Genomic DNA, 20,401 nt, shown 5'->3' on the forward strand with positions numbered 1-20,401 from the left:
GATTTAGCATCTTCACTTTTAAACAGTGATAAGGGTGATAGTAATTACATTTTAGAATTATGAGGATTAAATTAAATCATATCGTTGCATGCATAGCACAGTGACTGGCATATTCAATGTTGTTGTTTTTTAAGACTCCTTGAGTCAAGTGGCTCCCTAAACGAACTTGAAGTTTTGTAAATAGTCACAGAAGCATCATTCCCATGCTGTTAAGTGTCTCATAGTGCATTTTCTCTGTTACAGATTGATAACAAGGGGAACCACCTTCTAGTTCATGAGGAATCATCCATTAACACACCTGCCGTTGGCGCTGCCCACGTTATCAAGAGGTACACTGCTCGGGCCCCAGACGAGCTGACCTTAGAGGTAAATAACTCAGACTGGTCTTTGTCATCTGGTACTTGCTCTCTAGCCAGCCTCATCATTAACTGTTTTAGTCATTTCTTAATTAAAATGAAACCTATTCTCCAGACTTTTCTATACGTCCATTATCTTTCAGCCTGGAATGCCCTCTATGTTTGTTAAAAGACTGTGCTCGTGCTGGGAAACTCAGCCTTTGCTTCTCATTTCTTCTGGGATGTCATCCCTGATCTCCCTCCCCCAAATCCACGCAAATACGTACACCCCCCAAAAAGCCTGAATTGAGTGTCATTCTGAAGTGTGCCCATAGTCTATGTGTGACATATCACCTACTACATTTAATCCTAGCTGTTCTCCTGTTTATCTTCCTGTAAACAGTGATCGTCTGGAGAGTAAGGTCTGAGTCTTTGGTCTTTGTGTTATAGCCAATGATAACTTCTTCTCAATGTTTGCGGAAAGGCTGAGCAAAACAACAGGTAAAAGGTGAAATGAACATTTATTGCTATCAGATGCAAAAGGAGAGGAATTAAGTTTCTCCCTCTAAAAATAAATATTGGCTGGTGAGAGACAAAGAAAATGCTGACAGTTACTTAGTTTAAGAAATAACAGTCTAAGTTTGTTACTGCATAGAATTTGAACTGCTCTCAAACTAAACTTTCAGGTTCTGTACATAAAGGAATGTAGGTCTTGAAAGATGCCATGTCTGTTAGCAAATAGGGCTTTATGAAGATGGCTTATTTAAGACTTGAAAAACCAGTTGTAAATAAACAAAGAAAAATTCCTAAAAGAATATAGTGTACGTTAGTAACATAGCTCAACTATGTTGTAGGTAGTATCACATACTCTGGTTGAAGAATACAACTTCAATTAATATATTATTAAAAACTATTATTGTAATTCTTATATTTATAACTTCTTACAAGTTCATAAAAACTCACTACGTTGTCTTTTACCGTGAAGAAAGTAAGCTATTTAGTAAAAATGTTACAGTGTACCATCGATTGAAAGAAGTATAAAATCTGTTGTGGTCGAGTCAGTTCCAACTCAGCGACCCTATAGGACAGAGTAGAAGTGCCCCATAGGGTTTTGTGAATCTTTAAGGAAGCTGACTGTCACATCTTTCTCCTGTGGAGCAGCTGGTGGGTTCCGAGCGCCTGATGGATTCAAACCACCGACCTTTCGGTTAGCAGCTGAGTGCTTTAACCATTGTGCCACCAGGGCTCTTGAAAGAAGTATAGTAGTCATCAAATTTTCCACTTACTAAGAATAACCCAGAAATTTTAGACATCGTAGGCCTTTTTCTATATGATTAAGATATGTCAGGTGTTCAGCATGGTGCTTGGCACACAGTAAGCACTCACTAAATGTAGTATTAATAGGAACTTCCATTTTTTCTAAAGAGAAGTATTTAAAGCTAGAGAATCTGATAGTGTCAGCAGTAAGAGAATAGCAGAAGTGATGATGGTATGATACCTGTCATTCAGAAATGGTGTGTTAGAAATCTGACTTTCTGAAGTTACTGCACCTGTTAGCTGGATCACAGCCTCTGTGCTGCTAAGCTCTTTGTAGACCTCGTGTTAAGAAAAGGGAAGATTATTGATACTTCAAAGAAAGAGGCAGTGTGTTTTTCCAGCTGTTATTAGCCAGAGAGTAAGATAATACTTCACTCTTTCGTTGAGTTCTCATTTAAATTCTAAACGTAACACTTGGTTTAAAATATGTCTAAAAACATTGTGTTTAAAATTTTGTTTGTCCTAGGTGGGAGACATTGTTTCTGTTATTGACATGCCCCCCAAAGTACTGAGCACGTGGTGGAGAGGCAAGCATGGATTTCAGGTAGGCAACAAAAAAGTATGGAAAAGTCCCAAGAATAGATTTTTTATGCTTCATTAGTATATCTAAGACACACTGGCAACAGAATTTGTCATCAAAAATTTTGTCTGCAATAATGGAAAAATACAGATGATAATGATGATGGAGATGGACTTGGATGCCCTTTTCTAATTACCATGGTGGGTGCTTTTCTCTCCTTCACCTCTAAACAGTGATATAGCCAAAATGTGATAATAACTGTTACATAAACATCTTGAGCTTTAACTACATCTCAGATGTTGTTGTTGTATACTGTTGAGTGGATTTTGACTCATAGTGACCCTGCGTGACAGGGTAGAACTGCCCACGATGTTTCATAAGCTGTAATCTTTACGGGAGCAGATTGCCAGGTCTTTCCTCCTGAGTCGCTGCTGGTGGGTTCGAAGCACTAGCCTTTCTTAGCAGCCGAATGCGTTAACCATTGTGACACCAGGGCTCCTTACGTCTTAAAAACTAAATGTTAGGTTTTTATAAAATGTATTTTATTAAAAAAGTCATAGTAGGATTTAAAACAGTATATCAGGATGGTTAAGACCATGGGCTCTGGTGCCAGATTACCTGGGTTTTAATCCTGTGTTATCTTAGACAGGTTACTTCTCTGTGCCTCCATTTGTACATTTGTCAGATGGGTATTACAGGACTATTCTTTACCTCATCGTGTTGTCGTGGAGATTAAATGTATGAGGATAAAATATGTAAAGTACTTGGAACAGAGCCTGTGGCATATTTTTCTCTCAATAAATGTTAATTTTAAAATATAAATATTTTTGATAATTTTATTTTACAAGTTTGTTTATATCTATTTCTATTACAAAAGCATCTGTAAATTTTTTTTTCTTTTTTTTAAATTTTCATTTTGGTGAAAATATACACAGCCGATATCTCCCTCTGCCAGATCCATGCAAATATACGCCAAAAACCTGCCCCTGTTCCCCAGTTTCGAGACATGATGATCAGTGACGCTGGATAAATTCTTCACATTGCATCAGTATTCTCATTATTTCTGTTCTAGTTGTTTCACTACCGTTTACTTAATCTCCTTCCCCCCTCCCCAACCTTCTATGCTTTAAAATAGCTTTTGACCCTTTGGTCTTATATAGATTTTTTTTAAAGAAACACAGTACTCAAGGGTGACAATCTTTCCTGTTTGGGCTAAACTGTTAATTTAGTTCAAAGGTGACTTCAGGGGATAGTTTAAATTCAGGGTTTGAAGAACAACTCAGGGCCATGGTCTCGGGGACTCCTCCAGACTCAGTAGGTTCAGTAGGTCTGAATTCTTTAAGAATTTGAATTTCTGTTCCACATTTTTCTTCCTTTTTTAACCAGAATTTCTCTATTTTGTTCCTGAACAGAATGTTCAGTTGTGGTGGCCAGGCACCATTTAGTCCTTCTGGTCTCAAGATGGAGGAGGCAGTGGTGCATGTAGACAGTTAGGCCTGTAGTCTGGTTCCTTGTGGCTCCTGGATTTCCTTCTTCCTCTTTTCTTACAGATGAATAAAGACCAGTAGTTGTATCTTAGGTGGCCACTGGTAAGCTCTTAAGACCCCAGACACTACTCACCATACTGGGAGGTAGAACATAAACATTATGCCAGTTGACGGGATTATCCCACAAGACCACGGCCCTAAGCCCCCAAACCAAGAGAACTAATCCCATGAGGTGATTGAATATGTCTAATTAGTATCAGCATCTGTAGCCCCTGCCTTTTTTGGTGGTGGTGGTGGTTGTAAAACCATACCCAGTCTAGCATTTGCCCATTCATCCCTTTTCCCCGTGTACAGCTTATTGACATCAGTTACATCGGTCATGCTGTGCCAACTTCACACATGTTTGGTGCCCCCTTTCCCATTTCCATAAACAAAAAGTGACTACTACCTAAGGGGTACTTCCCCCCCCCCCCACAACCACTAATGAACATTAGTTTCTGTATATTTACCTATTCATGTCATTTAATAAAAGTGAGAACGTACAGTATTTGTTTTTTTGTGATTGACTTATTTCATTCAACATAATATCCTTCAAGTTCCAAGATGTTCTGGGAACTCATTTTTTTTAATAACTGAGTAATATTCAGTTGTATGTATTTTTTCACATTTTACTTATCCATTCATCCGTTAATGGGCACCTCGGTTGTTTCCATCTTTTTGCTATTGTGAATAGTGCTGCAGTGAACATAGGCGTGCATGTGTGTCCATGTCACTTCTGTTAGATCCCTAGGGTATATACTTAGGAGTAGAATTGCTGGGTCATATGGCAGCTCTACCTCTAGTTTTTTTGAGGAACCGCCAGACTGATTTCAACAATGGCTGTACCATTTTGCATTCCCACCAACAATGGATGAGGGTTCCAATTTCTCCACATTCCCTCCAACTCTTGTTATTTTCCTTTATTTATTTCTCTTAGCCATCCTAGTGGGAGTGAAATGGTTTCTCATTGTAGCTTTGAGTTGCATTTCTCTGCTGGCTAATGATGTCGGGCATCTTTTCATCTGTCTGTTGGGTATTTGAATATTCTCTTTGGCGAAGTGTCTGTTCGTGTCCTTTGTTTAGTTTTTCGTTGGGTTTTTTGTGTCTCTGTTGTTAAGCTGTAGAAGTTTTCTGTATATTTTGGGTATTAAACTCTTACTGGTTATATAATTCCCACGGATTTTTTCCCAGTATGTGGGTTGTCCCTGCTCTTTTGATAAAGTCTTGATGAGCATCAGAATCTAACTGGGACGTGGCCCCAATCATCTCTTCTGTTTTCTGTATATTTTAGGTATTAAACCCTTACTGGTTATATCATTCCCACGGATTTTTTTCCCAGTCTGTAGGTTGTCCCTGCTCTTTTGTAAAGTCTTGATGAGCATCAGAATCTAACTGGGATGTGGCCCCAATCGTCTCTTCTGTTTTCTGCTGCTCGTGCATTCGTTGTCGTGTTTAGAAGAATCTACAGAATTTTAATTTGACGATTAAGACCAGTAAAATAAAATCCATACCACCTCTTACATTTCCTTGTTTGTACAGTTGGGGTCTTCCTCCATCTGTGTTCTGATTTTCTTATCTGCTGCGAATAATAGGTTCTTTTGGTTAAATATAAAATTAAATAGAACATTTATCTTTTTTCCGATTAAGGTGTCAACACAAAAAAAGACCAGATTTACCGGCCTGACAGAGACTGGAGAAACCCCGAGAGTATGGCCCCCAGACACCCTTTTAGCACAGTGGTGGAGTCACTCCTGAGGTTCACCATTCAGCCAGGGATTGGACAGCCCCATAAAACAAATTGGGACTAACGAGGCACAGCAGTCCAGGGACAAGGACTAGAAGGCAGGAGGGGACAGGAAAGCTGGTGATAGGGAACCCAGGGTTGAGAAAGGACAGTGCAGTGTTGACATGTTGTGGAGTTGTTAACCATTGTCATAGGGCAATATGTGTACTGTTTAATGAGAAACTATTTTGTTCTGTAAACGTTCATCTAAAGTACAAAAAAAAATTATGTGAGATCAAACTGACAACAGCAACTCAAAAGGTTTGTTGGGAAGTAGAGGACAGTGAGTTGAAGACATTGGTGATGGAATAATTTGGAAAAGGACAGTGAGGATAGCAGCCCAACTGGAAGAACGTAATCAATGTCACTGAATTGTACATGTAGAAATTTTTGAAATAGTATATCTTTGGCTATGTATATTTTCACCAAAAAAAAAAAAGGTCCTCCAAGATCAAGAAGGGAGAGTGTTGACATGTCGTGGGGGTTGTTAACCAATGCCATAAAACAGTATGTGTACTGACTGTTTAATGAGAAACTATTTGTTCTGTAAACCTTCATCTAAAGTACAATAAAAAGAAAAAGAACCCAATTAATATGTCAGTTCACCATGTTAATGGAGATGAGCTGTAGCCTTAAGGATCTCAAAGACGATCAGAAAATAAGTTTAGCTTTAAACTGACAGTTATGTTTTGATCTTGATCATTGCTACTCACTTTCTTATGACCTTAGACAAGTCATTTGCTTTCTTTGGACTTTAATTTCTTCTTAAAATCAAAGGGTACTACATATAAAGTCCCTAGTTTTTTTCTAGTCTCTAGTCTAGTCCGGAAGAAGTACAGCCAGAATCCTCCTTAGAAGCGAGGATGGTGAGATTGTGTGTCACATTTGGACATGTTATCAGGAGGGACCAGTTGCTGGAGAAGGACATCATGCTTGGTAAAGTAGAGGATCAGTGAAGAAGAGACGACCCTCAATGACATGGATTGACACAGTGGCTGCAACAATAGGCTGAAACACAGCAACGATTGTGAGGATGGTCCAGGACCAGGCAGTGTTTTGTTCTGTTGTACATAGGATCACTATGAGTCAGAACCAACTTGACGGCACCTGACAATGCTAACAACAGGTCTTTCCCAACGATTTAATTCTGTGATTGTAAAAATATTGACAGAATTTTCTTCATTTGTGTAACAAATATTTTTTGAGGACTGACTCTGTACTACGTGCAGATTTATCTTCCTAACTATATTTTATTTAGACCCAAATACAATTAGTTTATTGCTTAAATGAATTCTTTTAAAAGTTAATCTAAATTAGCTCATCTAAAACTAGTTAAAAAATAGCTTGTTGCCTAAACAAATTATGTAAAGTAAAAATAGGGTTTTTAATTCAAGGACAGATTTGTAATTGATAATAAAAAATTGTGCGCATAAGAACACTTTTTCATCCTGATTGGTCTCTGGTCTCGGAAGGCAGGCGTATCTGTTTAGGTCATGCTGGAGCAAGCCTGTGAGAAGAGGAGATGATCGGGGGCGGGGTGTTAGGCGCTCGTAAAACCAGGAGCAGGTCTTGAGAACGTCACTATCAAAACTTCTTTGAAAAAGAAATCCAGTGGTTTCAAGAAGGAATCCACACAATTCACTTTTCTTTTCCTAAAATACTGGTTCATTTTTATGTATTTATTTTAATTATGCTTCAGGTAAAAGTTTACAGACCAAATGAGTTTCTTATTAAACAATTAATACACAAATAGTTTTGTGACATTGGTTGCCAGCCCCGCAATGTGTCAACACTCTCCCCTTCTTGACCTTGGGTTCCCCATTTCCATTCATCCAGTTTTCTTGTCCTTTCCTGCCTTTACTTTTGGGCTGGTGTGCCCATTTGGTCTCATATACCTGGTTGAACTGTGTGTGTTATTGTGTGCTTAACAGGCTTGTCTTATCTTTGGGTGAAGGATGAACTTCAGGAATACTGGTTTATTTTTAATAGCACCTGATGGTCTGCAGGGGAAGGTGTGAGGGAGAGGCATCTGTTGAGTATATCTTAAGTACAAGGTATTGCTAGATACTTACATGTAATGGCTTCTTTAATCATCACAAAACTTCAAGGTAGTTATTATCACCACCATTTTATGGGAGGAAACAGAGCTTTTGTAAGTAGCCATGATTCCGAATCAGTCAGTGATGGAGCTGGGACTCTCCCACATTGCCTGAAGAGCACTAAGCATGATTTCTGCCAAACCGAACTAGCCATCAAGTTCATTCCAACTCATGGCGACCCCACGTGTGTCAGAGTAGAACTGCACTCCACAGGGTTTTCAATGGCTGGTTTTTCGGAAGTAGATTGCTAGGCCTTTTGGATGATTTGTACATCTACTATCAAATTATTAACTCTCGCCACCTCCTTCTTTACCCTGTGCAAAAGAACATCTTTCCTTCCCAACTCGCAAAGAATGTTGTAAAGATCAACCAACTATGGACTGTAAAGCATATATGTTTACTGATGGAGACATTTTTATTGTTATTTTCCTGGTTAATATATTGTATGCCGGGGAACATTTGCAGGCTATTGGTATGATTCCCTACCCTCATTAGGTGTTTCTAAATTTTAAAAGTGATCCCTCTTCAAATAGTCTGAGAGGGAAAGATAAAAATAATTTATTCCATGTGCGTGATAATTGTAACTCAGAGACCCCTTTGTGTTCCAGTTTTAAAATTTCAAATAACTGAAATAATAGCTTAGTTCAGTGGGTTTCATATTTTTTAACCCAGTAGAACTGTTGTTAATCAAACAGAATCTTACTCAGAACATCATGTGAGAAAGAGATAAAAGCAGAGCTGCTCTGGTTAATTTAGAGGTCAGGGGCCCTGGGCCTTCGGCCCCTGGGGGAATGGCTGGTCGACTCCCCTCAGCCTCCTGCAGCAGCCCAGGGAGACCTCAGGGAACAATGTGTGAAAACCACTAGTTTAGGTTACTATGCATACCTCATTTTCTGCAGAGGATATATTACACAAAAAGTTATTTTATAATTTTAATTTTTAAAAAGCAGTTAACAGTCTAAAAGTTGCTCTAAAGTTGTAAACAAGGGCATGTTTATGTATTATTATCCTTTTGGAAGGATAATAGTTAGATGTTTTGTTTCTCTAAATTATATCTGAATTCCTGTTATTTGATACTCTGTTGTAGATGGGTGATACAAATTTAGAATGCAAAAGAGTATCCTATTTTTAAATGCTAGCTTAGAATTGTTCTAGAGCAGGTAAAGTTTGTGAGCCATCAAGCCTCCCGTTTCTTCTCCAGCTTGCTTTTCCCCGTGTGTTTTTTATTGACTCTTAGGGGCTCCATTAGAATATAAACAGAGGAGAAAAAAGTAAAGTTCAAAAAGACCTTGAGTTTGTGAAGGATGTCGGTAAAACTAAATAGAATAAATTTAAAGACCTTAACGAGTAGACGTGAAATTCCAAATTTAAGTATTGGTGAATTGTCATAAATCAGCTCAAGAAATACAATCCAAGAGTGCTGTACTGCTGTCTTCATTCTTTTATTACCAATAATTCTTTCTCCTTTCCCTTCACCACTGATTCTCAAACTGTAATGTACGTAAGAATCACTAGGGAAACGTATTGAAAATATCAAATGCCAGGCCCTAAGCCCCTAAATTCTGTTTCAGTAGTTGTGGAATAGGATGAGAGACTATAGTTTTACCTGTGTGATTATGGCCCAGGTGTTCTCAGAAACAGTGCTCACTCTGTGACATCCTTAAATCTGCTAATCAGCTGGTGGTTGGTAAAGATTAGTATTTTATCAAGTTCTAATCAATGTACTCACCCAGACCATAATTTAGTCATGAGGACAGAAATATTCGTTCTTACGTGTCTTTATATTGTGACTCTTCAACTTCTGTGAGTAGGAAGTGTGAAATTATATTAACCAAAAAAGAAAAAGGAACCAAAACGCTAGTTGCCATCAAGTCGATTCTGACTCCTAGCGACCCTACGGGACAGAGTAGAACTGCGACATAGGGTTTCCAAGGAGCAGCTAGTGAATTAGAACTGCTGACTTCTGGTTAGCAGCCGAGCTCTTAACCACTGCGCCATTAGCTACAGTAATTTAAAGTTCTGAAATCTGAGTTTTTTACTCTCTTGTTGGATCCCTGGTGGCACAGTGGTTAAGTGTTTGGCTGCTAACCAAAAGATCAAAGTTCAAATCCACCAGCCGTTCCTTGAAAACCCTATGGGGCAGTTCTACTCTGTCCTGTAGGGTCGTTATGAGTCAGAATCGACTCCACGGCAACAGGTTTTTTTGTTTGATTTAAGGAATATATTGAATCTTTTACCTTTGTTTTCTGAGATACTCCATCATATAATGCACATCAGAAAAACAACTCGGCTTTTTTGGTCCTTTTTTAAACGGCATTTTTATCAGATTCGTGTTTGTCTGTAGACTGTCGTTGGAAATGTGAGGTGAGGTTTCTGAGAGCCTTCTATCCTCAGGTAAAAGGTGTAATATAAAATATTAATATCTTTGAGAATTGTTTGTTAAGAGCTGTGCTTCCCAGAGTTTTATCTGGGAGCTACCAGCATCAGAGTGACCTGAGAAGCCTGTAAAAACGAGATTTGCTAACCAGAGTCTTGGGAGATGAGAGCAGGACTATGAATGTTTAAAAAGTTCTTCAGATGATTATAATGAACAAAATGTGGGAGACACTAATCTAGCCTGTGGTTTATCCTGTCCACAGATAAAAAGAAATTAAACACAGCTTGTTTTTTCTCCAGAAAATCTGCCTTGAAACATATCTTGAGATAGAGTTAATCTGATGGAGTAAAGAGTGTTTAGAGATTGACAGAATTTTATACATCTCATGATGTCTTGGCTCTCCACAGGATAATCAAGACTCAGCCATTTTATTTTCTGTAGTTACTTGAGAATGCTGTATGCGTGTTTTTGTGCACAAACAAGAAGTCCTCGGACAATAAAAATTTCCCTGCTCTAAGAGTTTAATGTGACTCCAAGTAACTTTTTTTCAGAAAAGTATTCTTTATGCAAAAGGGAAGCTATTTAGAAGTTCTTCCTTCTAGTAGTTTGATGGAAGAAGGCAATTTATCTGTTTAAAAGACCCTCATATTTATGTATATTTTGGAATCTAAAGCTGTACCTTTTCATTACTGAAAATCAAATAGAGCAAAATGTTTCCTCTACGTTTAAGTAATGGAAAATCATACCATAAATTTCCATCTGTAATGTTATATAATTTCAAGGGAAGAGGGAGTATATGCTTATGTGTTCTGTTCCAAGTGCTTCCCATTAACCTTGAATTGTCACATCTCTATAAAGAAGGCACTGTTACTATCTCTGTTTTATAGGCGAGGAAATTAAAGCATCTGAGGTTAATCAACTGTTTCGTTTTTGTTCAGTTGTTAGATGGCAGAGCTTAGATTGAAACGTAGGCATCCTCAGCAAAGAACAGATCCTAGGAAAGTAGGTAATAATTTAATGAACCAGGGTGGCTTCTACTTGCCTACTTGATTGAATCAAAGGTTTCTATACTAGAAAAGATGGTTACGGACCATCTGGACTAAATTATTATTTAAAAATTATAGATATCTAGAGACAAGGGGAATTAGGTAAATTGTTGAGACTCACAAAGACAGTAAGTTCATGGTACAGCCAAGACCAAAACCCATGTGTGGCAATTTCCAATTTTGTGTTTTATCACAGAAATGTGTAATTTTTCTTAAATTGTTTTCTTTATGTATTTGTTGCTGTTTTCTGTCTTATTTACTTCCATTAGCAACTGCCAATGATGTTGAGATATTAAATCTGCTACTTGGTAGCCGTTATTGCTATTTGTAATATCAGAATATATCCTGTGAAGCGATGTTTAAACATTCAGTGTTGTGGAAATTATTGACAAAATGGTTTAGAGCAGTGATTCTTAACCCTATAAAACCCTGTTGTGTTGTTGTTGTGTGCCGTCCAGTCAATTACAACTCATGGCAACCCTACAGGACATTGTAGATCAACCCCAGAGGGTTTCCTTGGCTGTAATATTTACAGGAGCAGATAGCCAGGTCTTTTTTCCTGCAGAGCTGCTGGGTGAGTTCAAACCACTGATCTTTCGTTTAGCAGATGAGCACTTAACCATTGCACCACCAGGGCTCCTTATCAAACCCTATACTCCCCTTTTTAAAAATATTTTCTGAAATGAAAATATGATTCTGAAATGAAATTTACAGATGTAACTACCTTCATAAACAATTTCAAAAAGTCAGTACAAATTTCCACATTTAAAGTATAAAAGGGAAGTAATTTATGTATTTAAAATATATAATATGAATTTAAAATTTAAATACTTGGAACAAATATGTGAAAACTTCGTTGCTTGAAATGCAATCTACAGACTAACATCAGTCAGAAAATAAAATTTTAAAAAATTTATAATGGATCAAAAATATGAAATACCTGACAAAAGATATGAAATCCCTATACACTAAAAAGTAAAAAAATATATTACTGAGAGATATTAAACAAGACCTAAATAAATGGAGAGATATACCATGATTATGGGTTGGAAGACTATATTGTTTAAGATGTCTCTTCTCCCCAAATGGACTTACAGATTCACAGAATCCCAGTCAAATCTCAGCAGACATTTTTGTAAAAATTGACAAGGAGATTGAACAATTCATATGGAAATGTAAGAGGCCTAGAATAAAACCAAGCAAAATTTGGAAAGAGAAAGTTGGGTAACTAACACTCATTGATTTGAAGATTTATTATAAAGCTACAGTACTGAGTATGGTATTGGTGCAAAGATAGACAAATATATCACTGGAACAAAACAGAAAGTCCATAAATATACATGCGTCTACAACTAATTTTCAGCAAAGGTGCAAAGTCAGTTCAATCAAGAAAACATGATCTGTTTTACAGACATTGCTGGGAACGATTGGATATCCATATGCCTAAACTTCAGTTTATTTCTTACACCATATGCAGAAATAACTCAAAGTCAGTCATAGACCCAAATGTAAAACTTAAACTATAAAACTTCTAGAAGAAAATGCAGGAGAATATCTTTGTGACTTTGGGTTAGGCAAAGGTTTCTTAGATAAAACATCAGAAGAGCAGTTCATAAAAATTACAAATTGGGTTTCCTCAAAATTAAAAACTTCTGCCCTACGAGAGATGCAGTTAAGAGAATGAAACAACAAACCACAAATTAGGAGAAAATATTTGCAGTAATTATGTCTGATAAAAGACTTGTACCCAGAACATATAAAGAACTCTCAGAACTCAATAATAAGAAAACAAGGCTCAATTTAAAAGAAGGGCAAAAGATCGGCACAGACATTTCACCAAAAAGATATGTGAGTAGCAGATAAGCTCATGAAAAGATGTTCAACATCAGTAGTCATTAGGAAGACACAAATTAAAGCCACAGTGAGCTACTGCTGCATACCTGTTAGTGTGGTGAGAATGTGGAGTAATTGAAACTCTCATAGTGCTGATGGTAATGAAAGATGGTTCAACAACTTTGGAAAATAGTTTGACAGTTTCTTAAGCTAAACATACATCTACTACATGATCTAGCCATTCCACTCCTAGGTATTTACCCAAGGGGGTGGGGGAGAAGCTTACGTCTCTACGAAGACTTAAACGTGAATGTTCCCAGCAGCTTTATATATAATAGGCTCAAACTGGAATTATCCATGAACAGACTAACGGACAAGCAATTGGCAGTATTCATACAATGGAATATTACTCAGAAATAAAAAGGAAGGCACTGTTGATAACATGGAGCAACCTGGATGATCCTCAAAATAATTATGCTGAATGGAAGAATCTAGACAGTAAAAGAGTACATTCTGTATGAGTCCATTCATACAAAATGGTAAGAAATGCAAACTAATATAAAGTTATAGAAAGTAGCTCAGTGGTTGCTTGGAGAACAGGAAGGGGGGAGACTGGGAAATGGGGGTGGAGAGGAATGAGGAAGGGATTACAAAGAGGTACAAAGAAAGTTTGGGGTTGATGGATACATTTATAATCTTCATTGTGGTGGTAGTTTCACAGGTGTCAGAATTTATCCTATGTGTATTTTAAACATGAACAGTTTACCATATGCCAATTATACTTCAATTAAGCCAAGAAAAAAACCTTGGAGAGTCATCTTTGACTTAACTTTGTTCATGCATCCTGTCCAGTTGATAGTTTCTGTCTACTCTTCCTCTGCGTCTCTTACATTCATGTACTCTTTTTCATTTTTTTTGTTTTTAGTTTAGTTTTTATTATCTCTTTTCTAGTCTACTTTTGCACATTCCTAAGGTGGTCTTCTGCTTCTTGTCTTCTTTCCTTCCTCCTCCCCTCAAAGATATACTGCAAGTTCTATGAGAGCTGTCTTCCTGAAGCACACCTACTCCCTCTCCTCTTCTACTCAGAATTTTGTTGCTTTCATTTCCTACAAAAAAATTTCAAACTCCTTATCGTGATATGTGAGACCATCTATGAACTCTGACCCCGTTCTCTTTTTCCAGTCTTCCTTTTCATTACTCCACTTTATAAACTTTGTGTTCCAGCCAAATTTAAGTATTCATTTCGCCCCTCATTACAAAAGTTGGTCTTTTCCACTCCGGTATCTTTTTATCTGCTTGTCCTTCCACATAGAATGCCTTCTCTATCCTGTTACCCCTCCATAGAGAAAAGGTCAAACAAATTCATTAAAAATTTAAGGCAACTGGAATTTATTTTGTCTCATTTGGTACTCCATTGAGCTATGTGGAAACTGAAGCTCAATCTTGTCTGTTAGCTTACGTGCTAGACAATAAATAAACATGCTCAACAATATATACTGCAACAGCTCTTTACATTATCTTTCTGTGTCCCCTCCATTTTCTGCCCATCACCCACTTCCTGTTTCACTCCCCTTTTCATACAGCCTAGGTTCTGGATTCTGGGGCCATCATTATATTCACCTCTCACAAATACATCTTTAAATACTTTCCACCTGTTTCTTTCTCTTGCACCACTAGTGCTGTCTGTTTAACTTAATGCAAAAATGGATATTTCATTACTCCTCTTACTATAACTTTTATACGTGTTTGATTTCCCTTTTCCTGGAACTTTCTTCTGTTGACTTATTTCACACTGTGCTCTTTGGGTTCCACCTACCCTTCAGTCTCCTTTACTAGTTCAGCCTCCTCTACTAGACTCTGAATTTAGGGGTTAGACTGGCCTTCTCATTCTACATTCTTTGTCTTAGGCTATGTTATTCACTCCCTCAGCATTAAATACTATATATACCCAACTCCAATATTTATAAACTGATCCCTGATCTTGTTTCTGAATCTCAAACCTATATATCCAACTACTTCTTTGGATATTTTGTAAGCGTTTTAAACTTGGCACAGTCAAAACTGATCTCCCCCCTCGCCTTTTCCAAATCTATTCCTCCTCCAGGCTTTTTCACCTCAGTAACTCCACTCCCCCCTGCACCTTCCATCATGCCGTCACTTGGAAATCACCCTCAGTGCTCTGTCTCGCTTATTCCCTACAGTTTTATCAATAGAGCCCCTTACTTTTATCTTCATAGCATATCAGATTCTCTCTGCCTGTATAATGCCACCTTTGTAGTCAGACTGCCATCACCTTTTGCCTGGCTGACATCTGTTTTTCTGGCTGCTGTACTATCTGATCCCCATCCAATTACAAGAGTAATTTTTTTTCAAATGTAAATTAGGGAGCTGACACTTAAGATCTAGGGGACAATAAAAATAAGGCAAAAAACCCAGAAGCAATACAACTTTTTTTTAGGCGGTAAAAAGAGAGCAGCGGGTGCGGGGGAGACCTAAGCAGGACTATCTCAAAGATCCCAAGGCAAGGATTATAGTTAGGCTATAAGGAAATGGAACCAAGAACTGCAAAGTAAGGAACTGAAGTAACTTCTAGTTTTTCACTTCTTTCAGTTCAGTGGTTGCTGCTGGTTCTGACCTCTCCTCCTCTTCCTTTTCCTCTTCCTCCTCCTTCACATTTCCTAGTTCTAATAACTTACTAGAGATTATTTAAAGATTTGGACCTAGTTCCAAAACCTTAGGAGACAGACTAATTGAGTATTGACTTGTGGTCCTATCAACTGTGCTGGGATGGTGTTGTCAGAGGTGTGAATGATGGACTAGGTAGAGATTCTAAAGAGGGGTAGGTCCTCTAAGAAAAATTGGGGAAGTGGAGAGAAAAGAATTGGCATTTTTAAAAGAGAGACTGTGAATTTATATTGGTTCAAATCTCCACAGTGATGTGGTTTTTCTCCAGCAATACACAGACATGCAAGTATGGAAGTAGAAGTATATTGGTTTAATTTTTGGATTTTGCAGGATGGGGTTAGGAGTAGGTTAATATTGCAAGGAAATTAAAGGTACTGATAATTTTATTTTCAAATGATCAACCACCAGGTCCATAGTGGATAGCAGGAAAGAGATTAGAAGGAGAGAGGTACACTGGGGGGAAATACTGGAATGAAGCGGATGAGAAAGTCTCTGAATTTGAACTTCAGTTATCATGGAACATGATCACTAGCGATCTGATAGTATAGGAAGTTGTGGTCACAAAATGGAAAATTGGAGTTTAAACTCTCTGAGTTAAAATAGCTAAAATTGATGATAAAATCTGTGATACAGGCGTAGGAGCAGAACTTTACTAAGCTTGGTAAAAAAAGGTTTTTGCAGAGGCAGGCCAAGATGGTGGAATAGTCAGATGCTTCGTGTCATCCCTTTTACAACAAAGACCCAAAAAAACAAGTGAATTGGATACATATGACAGTCTAGGAACCCTGAGCATCAAAGACAAAGCTGAAGAACTGGACTGAGTGACAGATGGAAGGAGAGACAATTCAAAAACAGTGAAAATAGAGAATTACGGATTGCTGGCATCCTGCTAGCCGAACCTGCACAGCGCGAACATACTGAGACAAGCAGCAGCATTCCAAGCCGAAATCCACACCACCTAAGCAGGAGCGACTCTGCATGCACCTCCAGAATCAAAGAGGAGTGATACCAGACCTGTGAAAGTTAAATGCATGCACCCAACCCATCATGCGCACAACAACCCTTCCCACCAGAGCTCCACAGGCCGAGGAGCCCTCCCTTCCCCTCCTCCATCCCCCTCCCGACTCCGATACTAGTCCGGAGGCATTCAGCACCACCATGCTCCCTAAGAAGGAGCTCACCACCCTGGTTTGGAGTCACTTGCCCCTTTGCCCAGCAACTGGCGTGGGTGGTCCGTGGGCTTACAGCGCCCTCCACCCTCTCTGATAACTTGCACCAGTGCCTTGCTGACCGATCTGGCCCAGCACATCTACACTGGCATAAGGTGGGCAGAGTTCCCAGCTGAAGCCATTTTTCACCAACAGCAGCCAAGTGGATGCTGCAGGTCTTCGTCATTGGACACTGCCCTGCCCCCTAAGCCAGTAGCTCTCGACCAGGTCCGAAGTGCCTACTCCTTCACACAGCCACTGGCGTGGGGGGGGGGGCGGGGGGTGTGTCCATGGACTTGCAGCACCTTTCACCCCAATCAGTCGCCCACACCAGTACCTTGCTGGCCAAGCTGGCACAGCACATCCTCATTAGGTCAGGAGGCAGGGCTCCCAACTGAAGCCCTCTTGTAGCAGCCAAGTCGGAGCCACAGACCTGTGGCATTCACCACTACCCTGATTGCTAAGAAGGAACCTCAACCACTCATGCAGGAAGCCTGAGGACCAGCGGTACCACCCACTCCATCCACCTGCCCACGATAGGGCCCTGAGGACAAGTGGTAACCCCAGTCCCACACCGGATGCCCAATGACTGTCTGACTACCCACCCCAATATGCACTCTAGTGGATAGGGTACCTGGGGGCACTGACAGCCCCCTGCCTCGCTCAACTCATCGCCTGCCACTCCAGCCAGAGACTTGTGTCTGCTCCAAACACCCCTACACAGCCCTGCCTGCCCAGGACTATAGGTGAGAGGTGAGAGTCTCCATGACACACACTCAGTGATCAGCGACCTGGACACTTTCACTTGGATCATCTGGCAGCAGTAGAGCGCACACACAACACCCAATCCTTCACGAGGGAGAATAACTCCTGCACCCACGGCCAGGTGACCAGTAAGAGAGATACATCACCTCACCCAAAAATGCCACCTACATCCTCAGCAACCCTGCAAGAACAGTGAACAGAGTCCCACGTTTACACACCTAATAGGTGCTCCGCTCACCTGGAGACAGGAGGTGAGAGCTTCAGCATGACCAGAGTAGCAGGCATGCCCAGCCTACTTGCATATATCAAAACAAAACAAAATAAAAATCAAGATGCAGTAAACAAATATACAATAAATAAATGTAATAACTTCTTGATGCCTTTAGGAGACTATAGTCAATATCAAATCACATAAAAAGCAGGACAAGACAACTCCATCAAGTAACCAAAATAAAGAACCAGAAAACTTTCCAGAGGAAGGTAAGGCAATAGAACTGATAAATAATTCAAAAGACTAATATACAGATCTCTCCAAGAGAACACGAAGGAGATCAGGGAAAACACAGACAAAACCAAGGAACACACAGACAAAGCAATAGAAGAATTCAGGAAAACAATACAAGAACAAAGTGACAGAATAAATAGGCTACTAGAAACTATACAAAAACAGCAACTGGAAATCTAAAAGATTAACAATAAAATTTCAGAAATGGATAACTCAATAGAAGGACATAGGAGAGGACTGCGACAATGGAAGACAGAATTAGTGAGATTAAAGACAAATCCCTTGACACTAGTTTGAGGAAAAATCAGAAAAAAGAATGAAGAATAATGAAGAAAGCCTAAGAATTATGTGGGATACTATCAAGAGGAAAAACCTGTGAGTGACTGGAGTTCCAGAACAGGGGGTGGGGATGATGGAAAACATAGAATTGTTGAAGATGTGCTGGCAGAAAACTACCAAAATATCGTGAAAGACGAGAAAGTATCCATCCAAGAAGCTCAACGAACCCCAAAAGATAACATCCCAAAAGAAAGTCACCGAGCCATATCATAATCAAACTTGCCAAAACCAAAGACAAAGAATCCTCAGTGTGGCTAGGGAAGATTGAAAAGGCACTTACAAAAGAGAACCAATAAGGCTAAGCTCTTGATTACTCAGCAGAAACCATGCAGGCAAGAAGGCAATGGGATGACATATATAAAACCTTGAAGGAAAAGACCTGTTACCCAAAAATTATGTATCCAGCAAAATTGTCTCTCAAGCATGATAGCAAAATTAGGTCATTTCCAGATAAACTGAAATTAAGGGAGTATGTAAAAACCAGACCAAAATTACAAAAAATATTAAAGAGAGTCCTCTGGTTAGAGAACTAACAACATCAGACAACAATCCAAGACAAGAACACAGGACAAATCACAGATACCAACCCAGACAGGAAAAGCTCAAAAACAAAACTAAAAGACTGAAAGTAGGAAACCAGAGATGTCAATATGTAAACAATGACAACTTCAGAACAAAAAAGAGGGAACAGATGGAATTTCCATGTGGAGAGGAAGTCAAGGCAATATCAAGAAACAAAAGACTGGTTTAAACTTAGAAAAATAAAGATAAATTTCAAGGTAAACACAAAGGAAGCTAACAAACCTACTCTACAAAATAAAAAAAAGAGAAACAGAAACTCAGTAAACACAAAATCAACAATAATGAAAGAAATGAAAGAAAATCCATAAACTAAAAGAACTTAGTACAGAAAACTTAGCAGAAAAAAGAAACCATCAACACCACAAAAACAAAACCAAATTACAGCACTAAACTCATTTATCAATAATTACACTGAGTGTTAATGGCCTAAGTGCACCAAAAACGAAATAGAGAGTGGCAGAATGGATAAAAAACACAATCCATCTATATGCTGTCTACAGGAGATATACGTTAGACAGAAAGACATAAACAACCTCAAAAGACAGAAAAAAAATCAAAACAAACAATAACCAAAAAAGAGTAGGAATGGCAATATTAATCTCCAATAAAATATACTTTAAGCAAAATCTACCAAAGAGGGTAAAGAAGGACACGATGTAATGATTAAAGGGTCAGTATACCAGGAGGACATGACCGTAATAAATATCTACACACCCAGTGACAGGGCTCCAAAATACATAAAACAAACTCTAACAGTATTGAAAAGAGAAATAGACAGTTCCACAATAATAGTAGGAGACTTCAGCACACCACTTTAGGTCAAGGGCAGAACATCTAGAAACAAACTCAGTGAAGATACAGAAGATCTAAATGCCACAGTCAAGCAACTTGACCTCGTAGACATGTACAGAACATTCTACCCAATAGCAGCAAAGTATACGTTGTTTTCCAATGCACATGGAACAGTTTCCAGAACAGACCACGTTTTAGGCCACAAAGCTAGCCTCAACAAAATCTAAAACATCAAAATAATACAAAGTATCCTCTCTGATCATAATGCCATAAAAGTAGAAATCAATAACAGAAATAGCAAGGAAAAAAAATCAAATACATGGAAACTGAATAACACCTTGCTTAAAAATTACTGGGTAATAGAAGAAATCAAGGATGGAATAAAAAAAAAAATCATAGAATTAAAACATATCTTACCAAAATCTTTGGGACACAGCAAAAGCACTGCCCAGAGGTCAATTTATAGCAATAAACACACACATAAAAAAGAAAAAAGGGCCAGAATCAAAATATTAACCTACAACTCAAACAAATAGAAAGGGAGCAGCAAACAAAGCCCACAGGCACCAGAAGAAAGGAAAATAATAAAGATTAGAGGACAAATAAATGAAATAGAGAGCAGAAAAACAGTAGAAATAACCAACGAGACCGAAAGCTGGTTCTTTGAAAAGATCAACAAAATTGACCAA

The 20,401-nt window shown here is 38.6% G+C and overlaps 1 protein-coding gene across 2 annotated transcripts in view; it reads left to right on the forward strand.

The window, feature by feature from the left end:
* Window positions 1-20,401, forward strand: part of ARHGAP32 (Rho GTPase activating protein 32) — a 301,914-nt gene that overhangs the window by 167,349 nt on the left and 114,164 nt on the right. For both annotated transcript variants that reach the window (XM_012556402.2, XM_004379330.2), the window contains 2 exons: window positions 244-366; window positions 2,119-2,196. In XM_012556402.2, the coding sequence (XP_012411856.2) occupies window positions 244-366; window positions 2,119-2,196 (201 nt within the window). The remainder of the gene's footprint in view (window positions 1-243; window positions 367-2,118; window positions 2,197-20,401) is intronic.

The sequence above is a fragment of the Trichechus manatus genome, unplaced genomic scaffold, assembly GCF_000243295.1.
Source record: "Trichechus manatus latirostris isolate Lorelei unplaced genomic scaffold, TriManLat1.0 scaffold00064, whole genome shotgun sequence".
Taxonomy (NCBI): domain Eukaryota; kingdom Metazoa; phylum Chordata; class Mammalia; order Sirenia; family Trichechidae; genus Trichechus; species Trichechus manatus.